At 53.5% G+C, this 13221-nt stretch overlaps 1 protein-coding gene across 5 annotated transcripts in view; it reads left to right on the top strand.

Annotated features, from left to right (window-relative positions):
* The first annotated feature begins 222 nt into the window (after window positions 1-222).
* The window catches only part of RAPGEF1 (Rap guanine nucleotide exchange factor 1), a 133539-nt gene continuing 120540 nt past the window's right edge, over window positions 223-13221 (top strand). For all 5 annotated transcript variants that reach the window (XM_033122741.1, XM_033122746.1, XM_033122736.1 and 2 more), the window contains exon 1: window positions 223-319. In XM_033122741.1, the coding sequence (XP_032978632.1) occupies window positions 259-319 (61 nt within the window). In that variant the 5' untranslated portion in view covers window positions 223-258. The remainder of the gene's footprint in view (window positions 320-13221) is intronic.

Here is a 13221-nt window from a genome sequence, read left to right as displayed (position 1 = left end):
GCGGCGCCGGCTCGCGGGCCCTGGGAAGCGGCGGCGGCGGTGACGGCGGGACCGGAGGAGGCGGGGCGGCGGGCAGCTGGCGGCTGGCGGCAGGAGCGGCGGCGGCTCCGGGCGGGCTGGAGCGCCGCGGGCCCAGCGCACAGGCCGCGGCCGGCGGAGCCCGCCATGCCGGCGCGGGTCTGAGGCGCGGCCAGCCAGGGCCGAGGCTAGCGGCGGCCGCGCCGGCCGGGGGCCCCGCAGCGGCGCGGCCCGGGCCCGATGAGCGGCGGCCTCGGCCTCCGGCGCAGCCCAGAGATGTCCGGCAAGATCGAGAAAGCAGGTGAGGCGCGGCGGCCGCCGGGCGGGCCGAGACCCCACGCGCGCCCCCGGCCCGGCCCCGGCCCCGGCCCGCGGGTCGCCGGCTGCGCGGGGCTGCGCGGGCCTGCGGGTGCGCCGGGTGCAGAAGTGAAAGCGCGCCCGGGCCTGCTCGGCTGCTTCCGACCTCGCCTCCGGGGCCGCTCCGGGCGGCGGGCGGGCCCGGGGGACGCGGCCCGGCGACGTTGCAGACAACGGCTCGGACCTGGGGCGGCGAAGCCCAGCCCCGGCCGCGTGTCCTCGTGGCGGCGCCGTCCCGGTCCCCGCCGGGCGCTTGTCTTTTCCACGGGGGATGGAGCTGCGCCGTAAAATGTCAGGTCCGACGAGCCCGACGTTGTGTGTGACCGGAGTGTCCACTCGGTGGCCTCAGAGGACGCAGGCGGGCCGCGGGCGTTCCAGGGCTCCGTGGGGGTTTCCTCCCGTGCCCGGCGGGCGTGCGGGGCCGGCGGCTCGGGCGGGTTGTGAACGTCCCCGCGCGGCGCGTCTCTTTGTGTGAATCCTCGGCCTCGGGGCGCTTCCGACTACCTGGCGTGGCCTGCGCGGGGCACGTCCCCGGAGACTCCGGCGGGCGGTGCCCGTGGGGCCCACGCGAGGCGCGGGACGCGGCGGGTGCCTGACGCCGCGGGTGACCTGGGGGACCGCTCGCGCGGCGCCCAGCCGTGCACGGCCGGCGTCCACCGGGCTGCACCGAGGGCAGGTGGCCTTGATTTCGGGGGTCGTTACGTTCGCCAGGTTGAACCAGGAGACTTTTCTGAGACGCGTCCCCGCAGGGGACCCACAGGTAGCGGGAGTTACAGGCTGCAGTTTAAGCTCAGGAAGGAAATTTTTGCAGGTTTTCATGAGGGTTTTCTATGTCCAGCTCTGTGCCCAGCGTCTGAAATGTGTGGCTCGTGAGATGCTTGCAGACTGTGGGAGAGAGAGCGTGGTTCTGGGTTTCCAGGCGCAGGGCCATCGGGGAGCCCTGCGGGCCCCGGGCGTCCGAGCCCGGCTCCGAGGAAGCCCGGTGCCGTCCTGTGCGCCAGGGCCCTGGGTTTCGGGGGCTGCTTCTCAGGGACTCGTCTCACTGGTGTTCAGCCCCAGGGCCTTGACCGCGGACCACGAGGTGCATCCCTGCACATGTGCTGTTCCAGAAATATCTTGGGTTAATCTGTGGAGCATTTCTCAAGAACCCTTTGTGTCTCAAAGTGGTAGTCTTGGGAAACTTGGGGAATTTATTTTAAAAATAACGTTAACAGGGTGCTCTTTGATTATTAGGATATGTTTGTTGTCAAAAACTTGACAACAGTGGAAAAGTAATAGGAGTGACATGAAAAGCACCTGCCGTCCCACGAGCTGCTTCTGCAGAGCTCAGACCTGTCAGGAGGAGTTGAATTTTCATTTGCGTTCGTTATTCTTGGAGAAAGGAGGCCTAAGGCCAGTTTGTATCCTTGGGCCTTCCCTGGACACCTCCTGCTAGGCGCTGTAGTAGGTGCAAAGAGCAGGAAGTGCCTGCCTTTCGAGAAGCTTGTCAGAGGGTGCGAGAGCCTGACCTAGCGTAACTCCTGGGCTGCCAGGCCGCATGGCGTGCGGTGACGGCAGTCAGGGCCCCCGTCAGAGGGAGTGGGGAAGGCTCTGGACGGGACAGTGTTTGTGCTTGGCTCTGCGGAGAGAGGGTAAGGGAACCCCAGGTGGAGGTGGAGATGGGGGCAGAGTGGAGGGGCTGACCAGCAGGGGCTCAGGACTCTCAGGAGGAAGGTGCATTTGGTGAGAGACGGCTAAGCCAGCAAGTTCTGAGAGGTTGGCAAGACCAGGGTTGGCACGTCGTGTGGAGCTAGCAGGAGGTCCAGCCTTCTGGTATACGGTCTTCTGCTGTGAGTCACACACAACTGTCAGGGGAGATTGGAACACTCCTGGAGTGAAGGGTACACCTTCCTGGTGGTTTCTGCTGGTCGTTACAAGTGGACTTCACTTTGCATTTCGGTGAAATTTCCACTTGGGTTTCTGTTGGGGTTTTCTAAATGGGCCTGCTGGTACGTCACCAGCAGAGTGTTTCATTCAAAGGGAGGGTCCTTAGGTGAAGTGGGACCCTGTTAGCAAATGAATAGTCTGGTGAATCAGGAGCCTGACTACCAGTAAACAGTCATTGTTACCGGGCTTTGCTATTTTCTGTTCTCTTGAAGCATCAGAAGAATTGCTTACACGTGTTCATGATCTCTTCTCTCTGGGAATAGACGGAGGCACACGTGGGCTTCTCAGGGTTTAAGGAATCCAAGGGTTTTTGAGTATAAAAGGAAACTCCTTTGCGCGTCCCTACGACCCCGAGACTCGCACATTCTCCCGTCCTGATCCGTTCCTGGGGAGCAGCGGCCTTCTTGGCCTCTGGGGGAGACCTGTTTGAGTCTGCCATGCAGCTCTTCAGCCCAGTAAATTATTCAGCAGCGCCTGGCTCCGGGTGGGGCCTGCGGGTCACGCAGACGGTCCTCCTGTGAGGCCTGGCCTTTCACAGGGACACAGGAAGGCAGGCCTCAGCCGTGCTGCTCCCGGTTCCCTGCTCCGGGCCTGATGGGGGATCAAGACGGGCTGGGTTCCAGAGGGTGGCAGACGGTCACTTGCCAGCTGTTTGGGGCCGGGCCGGAGGAGGAGGGCCAGGAGGAAGGTTGGGGTGCAGAGGGGCTTTTCTAAAGTCCTTGGTGTCGTCCAGAGATAATGAGGAGGTAGAGAGTGAGGGAGCCAGATGGATTAGGGGGCTCCCTTGGGTGAGCTTGTGGGCACAACTGGCAAGGAGAGGAGGCTAAGAGGGACCTGTTCTGGGGACTGGCATCGGGGGGAGATATGTGCGGCTGCCCAGAGGCCACTTTGGGGGCCAGTGGGCATGGTTCTGGTGCACCAGTTACGGTGCGTCCCAGCTGGCTCACGCTCACTGCCAGCAAACACGTGGCCCAGGGAGAGCTGATGCCCGCGTGTTCCTGGAGCTGGCGGACCTCTCTTGCCTGTGAGTGAAGGTGACAGGCTGGTGGCTGTGGGCTGGATGCAGTCCCTAGGTATGTTGTGTTTGATCCACAAGTGCTCTTGAAGAGAAAAGAAAGAATTGGTGGTCGATATTTAAAAATCAGGAAATCACTCACCAATCTCAGGTTTCTGGTTCTCTTGAAAAAACGAGAAGCTCTGGTAACTGAGCCCTCGTTCCTACAAGGCAGCTGTGGGCGGGCCCCCCGTGCCCCCTGCCAGCCCCATCACCCACTCCTGTTCCCCACTCGGACTGCTGCACTTGAGTTTACATCCCCCTTCCTCCGGGAAACCATTCACATTTGTTCGCTTTTCATCGGGACTTGGAAAGCTTTGCCCCATTCTTTCATTGATTTGTTCCTTGTCAGGCACTGTACGGGGCTCTGGGGAGTCAGTGGTGAACTCGGCAGAGAGTTGGGGGCACGGGCCGCTAGGAGGGATCACATTGGGCTTACGGTGGAGGGGGGTCAGGGAACCATCTCCGCGAGGGAAAAAAATTGAAGGTGCGGCATAGAGGCCGAGCCCAGTGAGCTGGGCGCAGCAGTGGGCGTACGGAGAAGGCGGCTTCGGTTTTGTTGGCTGTACTCATCAGAGCCTCAGTTGTTTGCTCATTCATTCGTTCCTTCATTCGCTGACCCGGTTCATTCATCAGATAGTTTATCCAGGCCCTTCTAAGGGGTTGGGGTTCTAGTCTTTGCCAGAAATGGCTGCCTCCTGGGCCTTCCCTTCTGTCCGGTGCAGACAATCAAAGTAGATGTCACAAAGATGTGACTTGCACAGTTTTTGTTTTAAGTCTGTCCCCCGGCTCTGTGCTCCCCGCGAACCACAGTCTGTCTCAGAGTTTCATCACTCACGAACCCTCTGGCCAGCTCTGCAGGCTCCCTGCGAGGAGCAGGTGAAGGGGTGAAGGGGAGCAGCCTCGCCCAGCGCACCACTGTCCAAGGGGAGAGGACACTGCTGAAGTCGCTTTTATCATAAGTTAGAAAGAAAGTTTACATTGAATGACTGTATTCGTAGTAACTTTTGTTCTTGTGAATTTTCTGAGAACAGGTAAAAAGTACCAGTTTTGTCACATGAGGCTGCACATGTCTTTTGGCCTAGGAAAGAGTCCTTGTGGATCAGCTGTCACTGTATTTTGATCAATTTGAAACTCCTCTCAAATTTTACACTTCCTTTTTTCCCCACCATTAGCAATCTTTGTGGTCAAACTGTATCCAATAGACAAACACACATATTTATGGCACCTGGCAGTTATTCATTCACCGGCTCGTGCTGCGCATACTGAGTTCCTCCTTGTTGCCAAACATTATGTGACGCCTCTCCCTGGCACAGCGCCCGCAGGAGGCTGCCCCTCCCGGGGTCACAGTCCAGGGAAGCAGCAAAACAGTCTGGAACATTCTGCAGTTTCCGATAGTTGCCGAATGCGTTGATAAGTGACCTCATTTCACGCAACTCTCACAACAGTCCTGAGGGCCAGCACAGGGCCCGTTATCCCCATTTTGCACCTGAGGGCAACTGAGGCCCAGGGAAGTCTGGTGACTTGCCGAGGGCAGCCCTCGTGCAGTGAAGCGGGAAGGCTCAGCCTCTGACTCCCTGCTGCCCATTTCTGCCTTTAACAGAGCACAGCTCAGCCTCCCCTGTTGCTGGAGGTATAGTAGCTTCCTGTCTTCATTCTTGTTCATGCTGTTTTTCTTTTCTGATCTTCCTCCTCCCACCTCCCCCCAAAAGAAAAAAATCAGTTAAATTGAGGTCGGCCCAGGCTGCATGTGGTACTGCTAATATTAATACCGTCAGCAGCACTGTAAGCAGGGAAGAGCCCAAACAGGCTGAATAGGGTTTTAAACACCAGCCACAGCCACCCCCGATGTTTCCTGGTCCCCGAGCAGCTGTTGGCCGAGGTGCTTTGAATGGGATTCCTTGTAGCCAACAGACCTGATAGAAGGCCTGTAAATAAATGTGAGTCATGTATAAACTTGCAGAAAAATCATTTCCCAAATTAGCCCGGATTGGAGAATGCCTTGAACGCAGGGCTGGTCTTGCCTCCGTCCAGCTGAATGTGTCCCCGTTGCCATAATAAAATGACGCACTGGAAAGAGTAGCGGCCTGGTAACGCTGGCAGCCACTGCACCCACACGGCCTCCAACCGGGCGCCTGGCTGCGGGGACAGGTGCTGCTCTGACTCTCCACCCACCTTGCCCCAAAGGCTGTTCTATGATTCAGAAAACAAAACCCACACTTTGTAAATTACTAAGGGATCTGTTGTCTTAGTTTGTGGTCCGTTGTGTTAGACCATTTGACTAATCATCTGAGACCCGGCGTTGTTGAGCGAGTCTTTCCCCTTTCTGGGTCTCATGTTCTCCCCCAGTGCCATAAAGAGGAGGGGCTCTAGTGCTTCCCCATTTTTTGTTGTTTTAAAGCAGCAGGTCCCTTTTTACCTAAGAAGGACATCAGAGAATGGGTAATGGGAGCCACTCTGGGCTCAGTGAGTCCTCCCCGCTCAGCGATGGTCCCTCGGGCTCCTCCTTGGTCCTCCACCGAACACAGTGTGAAAACCCACTTCCTGGATGCGCTCAGCCTCCTCTACCCAACCCACTTTCTCCAGACCCTGCCTTCTCTTCCTCCAGCAGCCAGCAAATTCCATGGGAAGGCCTCAAATAAACACTCTGGGTGTAGTGATATTGTATAGCTCATTCAGAAACCAAAGCCCTGATTTCCTCTCTGCAAGTTACAAAACAACAAATACAGTCTTAACTAGACCGCTGGCTCCTGAGTGAGGGTGCACGTCTGGTCCACTGTCCCACCGCTGCACCTAGAACATAGTAGGTGCTCAATAACTACTTACTAATAGAAGGAGTGAATTTACTTAATATTATCGTAAAATGAACTTAGGTTTCTGATTCCACGTCTCAAAATTATCTTGAAATGGAGCTGATTCTGAGGTTTGAATCGCCTGTCAGGATGTTTCATGGTGAACTGGTAGCACCGGTACTCTGCTCGGGGAGTGTGGTTGGTCGGGGCCTGTGTTACCCACGTGCATTGATCAGTGCCGTCTCAGAAAACGGACAAGGAGGCAGAGCTCCAGGTCGCAGCGCTCTGGCGAGAGCCCTGGGCCCCGACACTGCAGCTGTCGGCTGCGCACCTTCCCCGACTGACTGCCGTCTGTAAAGGCGGTGTGGTGGGGGGTGGGGGGTGCAGGGATGAAGCCCTCTTTGATGCTCATTTGCATAGAAACTTTGTAACTTTGCGCTTCATCTGCAGACAGCCCTCGCCTCTCCCTGTTGCTTTTCTCAGTTGGCCTCTGAGTGTCACATACGGTGGGACAGGATCCCTGTCCCACCCGCTCTCTGCGGATGGAATGACTGTACAGCGCACGCTGTCTCTGAGGGGCTGCGAGAGGGGGGCTGTTGGGGTTCTGGCGCCCCCTTTCTTCTTTGTCAAGGGCTTAGGCAGCTCCTCCTTTGCGAGCGAAGAGGCAGTGAGGAGACATACCTCATGGATTAGAAATCTGGGACCTGTTGGTCCCAGCTCCTCTGTGTCCCCGCTTTTTTCTTCCAGTCTGTCATTTGGAAGGGGGAGGCTCGTTTTCTGCGCCTGAGTCCTGACCTGCAGTGTGGACTGCGTCCCCCTAACGCGCCATCGCGGTTTCCTCACGGCCTATGCCTTCCTTCCCCAGCAGAGCCTTCAAGGGGTCCTTCTTGCTTTTCACTGGCTTGCTGGCACCACACTCTCATTTTACTGCAAATCCAATTTTGTCCTGCTTTTAACGCACAGAAGAACTGGAGCTGCCAAGCGTAGGATGATGTGTGGCGCTTCCCGGGGCTGGGGACAAAGGGGCGGAGCTCAGGCATGTGCTCATAGCTCTTCAAAGATTAATGCCCTTGGTGTGGACTTGACGTCGGGGCCCCCAGCCGCCCTGTTCTAAGTGGCGGCGGCTCACGGTCTCCCTGAGCAGGACAGTGCTGCTGGCAGCCTGGGACGTGGAATGCGAAGAGAGGACGGCGGCAGGCCGGTGGAATGCGATGGCTCAGAATATGCTCTTAGCGGACCCCAAACAAGCAAACAAACAGCCCAAAAACCAAACAACCTCTCGTTGGAAACAGTGGTTGTATTTATTTGCTGGTAATGGATAATCACATGGGCCTCTCTCCTTCGAGTCACTGGTTGTGACTAAATAGATGGATGATTGTGCGTGGGCCATAGAATTGGCTTCTCTGAAAGCCGCCCCCCTTTCTTGTCAGTGAAAAATACAAACACTAGTCATGGCTGACTTTCCGGAGGCGCTTGCCGCGGGCCAGTACCAGGCTCTGTCCCGGGTGTTTTCTGTGCGTGGCCTCGCAACCCTCACAGCAGGAGGTTCTCATTATCAGAGGAGGAGACTGCGACACAGGGCCCCTGTTCTGTGTGTGGGACCCTGAGGCCCCGAACAGTAGAGATTTGCCTGTGGTCGTATTCCCAGTGGGGGCCAAGCTAGGGCTAAAGCCCTGTGATCACTTCTCACTTATCCATGTTTTCATTGGCTCTTTCTACTTGGATAAAAATGAGCCTCCACATTTCCAAGGACCCCTCTACCATGGGAGGCGGCTGCTACACGAAAAGCGCCCCTTGATACCCCTGGCGGGGATGCCTCCCGGCCGCCTGGCTGCAGCTCCCTGGAGGGCCACGAGGCCTGCTTCCTCTGGGTGACCTTGGGCAAATTGCTTGATCTTTCTGGGCCTCTGGTACCTCTGTTGTATCCTGACGTGTGGACAGACCCATCCCAGAGCCCTTTCTAATGCCGATTCTGTGTGCGTGTTGTCTGCAGTATACAAGGGGCAGTCAGACTGTACTGGAATGTTCTGTTGTATTTTCATGGCGCTTGTGTTGCTTGGCACTGAACTATTCATCATCACAATAAAACTTACCCAATCCTTCAGAGCTTTCAGAATACGTACAGACATGAGGTCTTTTGCTGTTGTTTTAGGTTTTGTTCTTTTGTTTGGTTAGCGTAAGGTGCTGGAGTTTTGCAGCATTTTTTCCCAGTGAGGAGGGTGACAGCTAACGGTTGTTGAGTACTTCCTGCGTGCCAGGCCCTGTGCTGGGAGCTTTGCCTGCAGATACCTGTGTGAGTTCATTAGCTCTATTTGTATAAGAGAAATGGCAGGTATTGTGCCCGTCTGACAGCTGAGGAAAGGGAGGCAGCAGGAGGGGAAGGTCATGGGCCGAGTGAGAGGTAGAGCGAGTCAGGGAACTCGGGTTCCCTCTGCCTCCTCGGTGTGCGTCCCCTGGTCCCCAGGACAGTCCTGGGCTGCTGCTGGTCCACTACCGAGCTGGCTGGAGGCACCCTCATTGTCTGGCTGGAGGCACCCTCATTGTCTGGCTGGAGGCACCCTCATTGTCTGTGATTGGAGCCTGTGCTGGGGTTCCCCTGGGGCTTTCCAGCCTCTCTGCACCTCTGTTAAGATGACTCCACAGTCTGTCCATAGAGTTATGATTTATGAAGCACCTCTGGTTTCTCAGTTACAGCGGCGGCTTAAAAAGTGCATTTGCTGAAAAGATTGCATAGGAACCCACTTTGGATGTGAACAGTGAAAAGTGGCCCTTAGTTAAAATAGCTCCACCCACCCACCTACCCACCCACTCGTCTGTCCATTCACACAACACTGGCTGTGAGCGTGCTGAGTGCCAAGCAGCCTGCCAGGGCAGTGGAGGGTGCTGAGAAGATGAAGGGCATCTGTGCCCTTAGGGAGTTGACAGTCTGGCCACCGCCTGTTCTGTGTGCAGGAGACTTTGATCTAGGCTTTCGTTCTTTCCTTGAAGCTCATCCACATTGGAGGCAGCTTGAGCGCAGGCTGGAGGGCAGGAGACCTGCCTGGGGGCCCTGGGTGGGGACTGAGAGTGTGGGCTTCCGGGTCCCAGAGCTGTGCCTTTGGGCCCCAGTGGGCCGTGGAGCAGTGTGGGATGTTGGGCAAGTCGCTCCGCCTGTCGGAGCCTCAGTTCCTTATGTGTAAAATGAAGACACTCCTAACAGTGCCTGCCCCGTGGTGCTGGAGGAGGATTTGACGAGACATGCACAGCAAGCATCTTGAAACGTAAGTCTCAGGGAACGTTAGCGTTTGTTCTGACCGAATGTCCCTTGCTGCTCTGAAGTCACCATTTCTTTAAAAATGGACATATGGTAAGTGAAATTCAGACCTCAGCACTCACAGATGGGGAGGTCTCTGGTTATGGAGGTACAGCTGACCCTTGAACCACGCAGGTTTGTACTGCACAGGTCCACTTACGGGGTGTGATCAAAAAATACGGTGAATGTTTAAAAAATGTTATTACACCAATTACACATCGCCATTATCCCCCTCAAAATCCTCCCCCTCACTTCAAACACACTTACCCCATCGTTCTGGCCACTTTCTGAAGCAGTTCCGGAAGTCCTCTTTTGTGCGTGTCTTTACTTCATCCTCCATCATGACAGCACTCCATGTCACACTTCACTTCTGGTATGGCAATTTCTGTCAAATATAAACATTACGGTGTGTCCTCAGCCACTTTATTCACTGGATCTGGCACCGGGCGACCTCTGGCTCTTCCCCAAAGTCAAAATGATTCAGGACATCGAGGCAGCCAGGACAGCACAACTAAAGACACTCACAAAAGAGGACTTCCAGAACTGCTTCAGAAAGTGGCACAAACGATACGATAAATGTGTTCAAAGTGGGGGGGGGGAGTATTTTGAGGAGGAATAATGGCAGTGTGTCTTTTACTGTAATAAAGTTTTTAATTTAAATATTCACCGTATTTTTTTTATCATACCATGTCATATACGCAGATTTTTCTTTTTGAAGGATTTTTTTCAATAAATGCAGTCATGCGCCACCTAAAGATGGGGATGTGTGAGGGATGTGTTGTTAGGTGATTTTGTCGTCGTGCAACCATCATAGAGTGCGCTTACGCAAGCCTAGATGGTCTGGAGCACTACACACCCAGGCTGCGTGGGACACCACCGTGGTCTGTGCGGTTTGTCATTGACCGAAATGTCGTGAGGCGTCGCATGACTGTCCTGGCAATGTATTTCCTCTTTCTGATGATTTTCCTAATAACCTTTTCTCTAGCTTACTTTATTGTAAGAATACAGCGTAGAGTACATATAACATTCAAAATGTGTGTTAATCGACTTCATGTTATTGGCGATGCTTCTTGTCAGCAGTCAGCTATTAGTAGTAGTTATGTTTTTGCGGAGTCAATAGTTACGCTCGGATTTTCGATTATGCAGGGTGGGGAGTCCGTGCTCCTATCCCCTGTGTTGTTCAAGGGTCAACTGTATTTCCTTTCAGGTCTCTCTCTCTCTTACATATGAGAAAGTGGAATTCCAGAGAATGGATTTTTGCAACTAAATAGTGAACCTCCACAGAGATCATTTATGGGAAGAGAATGGCATTTCGTTTCAGCTGCACATGTGGCCCCAGCGTGTGGAGGTAGCGGGAGGACAGTCCTGAAATATTCTTTCTTAAGTCTGTCTGAAAGCGATGGCCTTTGCTCATGGTGGCGGCGTGTCTCAGAGCCAGAGCAGGGCTGGTCGCTGACAGGTGTATTTTTGCTCCATCCCAAGAGATACCACCTCAGTTCCTCTTTGCAGAGGTGCCGCTCAGGATTAGTACAATGTCTTTGTTCAGCACTGAAGGTGAAATGACCACAGAATGGTGCTTTTGCCCTGGGACACTTAACATACCAGGAGCCATTCAAGGTCCTTGCGTATAAGTAACTTACAAATTGTGCGGGATGCCACAAGTGGGGTGATTTTAGACCCTTTATTTTTCCTGCATGATTAATGTTAAGATAAATTCAGAAACCCTAACGCATTGTTCTGAATCTTCCTTAACCTGTGCTCTCGTGGGCTTCTCTGCTGTTTGAAAGTAAATGTGTGTGTAGTCTCTTTGCAAGTTTGTCAGTGCAGCTATCGTGTTTTCCCAAAAATAAGACCTAGCCGGACAGTCAGCTCTAATGCGTCTTTTGGAGCAAAAATTAATATGAGACCCCGATCTTATGTTATATAAGACCCGATCTTATATTATAGTAAAATAAGACCGGGTCTCATATTAATTTTTGCTGCAAAAGACGCAGTAGAGCTGATTGTCTGGCTAGGTCTTTTTTTCGGGGAAACAGAGTAGCTCAAAACACAGGGCTGTTTGCATAGAGACCAAAGCCCAGTCAACCTTTTTCATTTCCTTTAATCATTTGGTCCTGGAGCTACAGAACCTCTCACTTAATTAGCATAACAACACTAATTTGTGCTTCTGCCTCAGCTTGTCCATAGCACCTTACAAATATTCTCTGAGCTCATCAGAAAACCAAAAGCACAGATCAAAAGCATGCTTTCTTTCCTGCATGATCTTTTTTTTTCCCCCTGCTCACGAGGAGCTGTCTCTATTAATTACCCTAAATGTGCAAGGTTGTAGAGTGCAGTTTTTAGATTTGACCGAGATAGGAATTGGGCCTGGGAGCTAGACTGCATTTCAGCCCCGTGTTGCTGTGTCCAAAGTTCCGTGGTCCCAGCTTGGGGCGGGGGCAGTGCACCTGGACTGAACTCATCCTGGAGAACATGTGAGTCTGTCACCAAGAACGCTCGGAACTGTGGCACCTTTGGGCGATGGAGAGTGAGCTGGCTCAAGTGTCTGGCACTGCCCCAGACCCGCTGTGTCCTCTGAGGCCATGCCCCGTCCCTCCCTGGGCCTGGAACCTGGAGCAGTGTTCCTGAGCGCTTTCAAGAGCCTGAGGGCTTCTTAGGATCTGCTGGAAGCTCCTGGGACTCTGTCCCCAGGGAGAAAGATGCATTTATGTGTCACTGTGGTTCTACCAACTCTGAATTCCTGCTACTATGTGATAAATAATAATTTGCAAACACCCCATGTCTTGGAAAGCTCAGATGGAATCTTGGGTATCTGAAATAATCAGGATTTAGTTTCTCCTGGTTCATTTAGACCTGGGTTCAAGTGACAGCCAATAATTATACATTCCTGGAGCTTTATAAGGATTTCATGAGACGATGCTTATCAACTGCTTAGCATAGCGCCGGTGGGAATCCAAGGAGAAACCTTTCCCCTTCTGCGTGGGTACAATCTTTAAAAATGTACCTACAGTAAAACTGACCCTGTTTTGGCTGTGCAGTTCTCTGAATTTTAACTCAGCTGTAGATGTGTGTAACCACTACCACAGTCAGGACTGAGACCAATTCCATCACCCCGCGGGGGGGGGTGGGACTTGCTATCCCTTGGTAGTCAGACCCTTTCCCCACCCCTGGCTCCTGGCAACCATTAATCTGTTTTCCATTCCTGTAGTTTTGCCTTTTCCAGAATATCAAAGAGTACGGAACTTGTGGCAATGGGCCTCTTTTACTCAGGATGCTACCTTTGAGATCCATGAAGTTGTTGTTTTTTCTGTCGGTAGTTTGTTCCTTTTTGTAGCTGAGTGGTATTCCACTGTATGGACATAATCATGTTTATCTGCATAGAATTTGACCGTGGTTAACTAGCTCTGTTTCTTGGAAATGGATAAAGATGGCATTTGACCAACAAAAACAGCCCAGCGTGAAAACTTGACTAGCCATCCCCAGAGAAGATACACAAATGGCCAATAAACACATGCAACGATGCCGAACATCAGTAGTCGTTAGGGAAACTCAAATCAGAACCACAGGGAGAGCCTGCCTCACACCCAGTAGTGGCTACTTAAACACACACACAGAAAATAACAAGTGTTAGGGAGGACGTGTAGAAATTGGAGCCCTTGTGCACTGTTGGTAGGAATGGAAAATGGTGCCGCCACTATGGAAAACGGTATGGCGGTTTCTCAGAAAATTAAAAACAGAACTACCATATGATGCAGAAATTCTACTTCTGAGTATACACCAAA

This window comes from Rhinolophus ferrumequinum, chromosome 12, assembly GCF_004115265.2.
Source record: "Rhinolophus ferrumequinum isolate MPI-CBG mRhiFer1 chromosome 12, mRhiFer1_v1.p, whole genome shotgun sequence".
NCBI lineage: Eukaryota > Metazoa > Chordata > Mammalia > Chiroptera > Rhinolophidae > Rhinolophus > Rhinolophus ferrumequinum.
This window is presented reverse-complemented; position numbering and strand designations above follow the sequence as displayed.